Genomic DNA, 2,503 nt, shown 5'->3' with positions numbered 1-2,503 from the left:
TTTGAGACGGAGTCTCGCTCTGTCGCCCAGGCTGGAGTGCAGTGGCCAGATCTCAGCTCACTGCAAGCTCCGCCTCTCAGGTTTACGCCATTCTCCTGCCTCAACCTCCCGAGTAGCTGCGACTACAGGCGCCCACCACCTCGCCCGGCTAGTTTTTTGTATTTTTTAGTAGAGACGGGGTTTCACCGTGTTAGCCAGGATGGTCTCAATGTCCTGACCTCGTGATCCACCCGTCTCAGCCTCCCAAAGTGCTGGGATTACAGGCTTGAGCCACCGCGCCCGGCCCCCATAAGCTTTAAAAAAAAAAAAAAGAACGGTGGCTGCTTCTCGTGCTGAGAAATGCTCACTCTCATAGAGCCAGGACCACACGCATTCAGGGTCTCCTGGCATCTCTCCTGGGGGTGTGCTGGTCCTAACATTGCTTCCAGTGCCCACCCAGCTCTCCGGAGGAAGCAGCCCAAAGCCGGGGCGCAGGGTCACCCCACTTGCCCAGGGCCACGTCCGGCGGTGTGCTAAGCACCCCTGGGTGGGGGGCGGCTTGGCCCATGTCCTGGGTGTGCTACAGCCAGCACGTCTCCAGATGCCAACACCTGTGCACCTCACAGAACTCCCCCCACAACTTCCAACTGGGCGGAACGAGTGTTCTTGAATGTATGGGGGTGGGTAGCTCAGACAGGCCAAGTGACTCGCCCAAGGTCACCAGGTATTAAAAGTGCAGAGCTGGGGCTGGATCGTCACCTGCTGAGAATTGGGAAGCCGGCCGGGAAGCTGGGGAGCCCGGCTGCGCCCTGCAGGCCTAGAGCTCGGCGGCCAACAGCCGAGGGACACCCGGGATCGGCCACCCGGGCGTCGGGGGCCTCCTCGGTGTCTCCAGGAGGGGGCTCCGGGCACAGCGATCCCCGGGTGCGTGGGGCCGGACTGCTGCCGTTGCAGGCGTCTGGGCGGCGCCAGGGTCCCCTCCTCCCCGCGTTCCGGGCCCCGGCCTCACCTTGAGCAGGTCCAGCGGGTGCGTGCAGCAGGCGGCCCCGCAGGAGGCCAGCCCCCCGAAGTACCAGCGCGACACGCGCGTCTCGGCCGCCATGTCCCAGAAGAGCCCAACCCCAGCCCGACCCCGGCGTGGACTGACCCGCAGCGCCCCGCGCCCCGCGCGCGGTTCAAAGCGCCGCCCGCGCACCCGCACCCCGCACAGCCAATGCGCCCGCGCGCCCCGAGGGCGGGACCTCTAGGCCACGCCCCCAGAGATGCAGGCGTGCCCGGCGCCTTAAAGCGGCCGCAGAGGGGCGCCGAGCGCGGTGGGCCCAGCCGGCGGACGCGTGGGTGCTCCGGCGCTGCTGCGTGGCGTCCTCCCCTCCCCTCCCCAGGCTGGAGCGCGGCGCTGAAGGCCACCGCCCGGGGACCAGCCCCAGGCTCACGGGACGGCGGCGGGCGCCCTGCCAATCCCCAAGAGGCCCGGCCCCTGGCCCTGAACCTGACCCCCCGCCTCCGTGGCCACCCCGCCGCGCAGGCGCTGGCTCGTGAGTCATCCGGCGGGGGCCACGTGTGTGCGGCGTGAGCCCTGCGTCCACTGGTCTGCAACCCCTACCCCCACGAGGGCTCAGCCCCGGCCCAACTGCGAGAGAACAGAAAACCGGCTTCGGGAGCCGGGCGCGGTGGCTCACTGCTGCAATCCCAGCTACTCAGGAAGCTCAGGCAGTAGAATCGCTTGAATCCGGGAGGGGAGGTTGCAGTGAGCTGAGATCGCGCCACTGCATTCCAGCCTGGGCGACCGAGCGAGACTCCATCTCAGAAAAAAAAAGAAAAGAAAAAAAGAACCTGCTTGGAGCCAGATTGAATGAAAACTTGGAGAAAATGGGGGTTACGAAGGACTTGCCTCTCCCTTCCCACACATAGATGGCCCGGGAGCTCCTGCTCAGTTCTGGTCTGGCTCTGATCAGACGCCCCAGGCAACCACCCTGGAGGTGGGGCTCCGGGGTGGGTCCTGGGGCTCCCGTTCCCAGGAGGTGCCTGCCTGCATCTGGGCCCCTGCTTGGATTCCATTTCCCTGCGAAGAACAAGGAGGTACTAGTGTGTTCCTGGCCCAGGTGCACCTGCTGGGGAAAATGAAATTTAAGTCCCCAAGGCTGCTTTGGGGCTGGGCCACGGGGATGAAGAAGCTGCAGCTCCAGCTTGGTCACCGCTGTCTGGCTTCCCCCACCCTCCAGGGCGAAAGGTGAGGGGCACGAAAAACAACTCCTGAACCCCTCAAGCACCAGAATATGTCCAGCTCTGTCTCTGCGCATCCAGCGACGCCCTGGCTGTGTCAGACGCGCAAGACACATAGGATTTTCAGCTTGGCTGTGGGTTTATTGGGCCGTAACCCTGACATAGGCAGGCAGGCTCTGTATTTGTCTTCATTGGCCAACTGGAGGAGACTTGTTTTCTAGACCCTTAGGTGGCGTCTGACCCCGTAAGTCATCAGCGGAAGATTTGGGCTGGGGAGTGAGCAGCTGACCAGAGGCAGTCC

General features: G+C 64.5%; 1 protein-coding gene across 1 annotated transcript in view; it reads right to left on the bottom strand.

Annotated features, from left to right (window-relative positions):
• SLC25A10 (solute carrier family 25 member 10) overlaps positions 1-1,243 on the bottom strand; it is an 8,877-nt gene extending 7,634 nt beyond the window's left edge. Inside the window, exon 1 of the mRNA XM_026455853.1 lies at positions 989-1,243. Within this exon, the coding sequence (XP_026311638.1) occupies positions 989-1,081 (93 nt within the window). The 5' untranslated portion in view covers positions 1,082-1,243. The remainder of the gene's footprint in view (positions 1-988) is intronic.
• Between the last annotated feature and the right edge of the window lie 1,260 nt (positions 1,244-2,503).

Source organism: Piliocolobus tephrosceles, chromosome 16, assembly GCF_002776525.5.
Source record: "Piliocolobus tephrosceles isolate RC106 chromosome 16, ASM277652v3, whole genome shotgun sequence".
Classification (NCBI taxonomy): domain Eukaryota; kingdom Metazoa; phylum Chordata; class Mammalia; order Primates; family Cercopithecidae; genus Piliocolobus; species Piliocolobus tephrosceles.
This window is presented reverse-complemented; position numbering and strand designations above follow the sequence as displayed.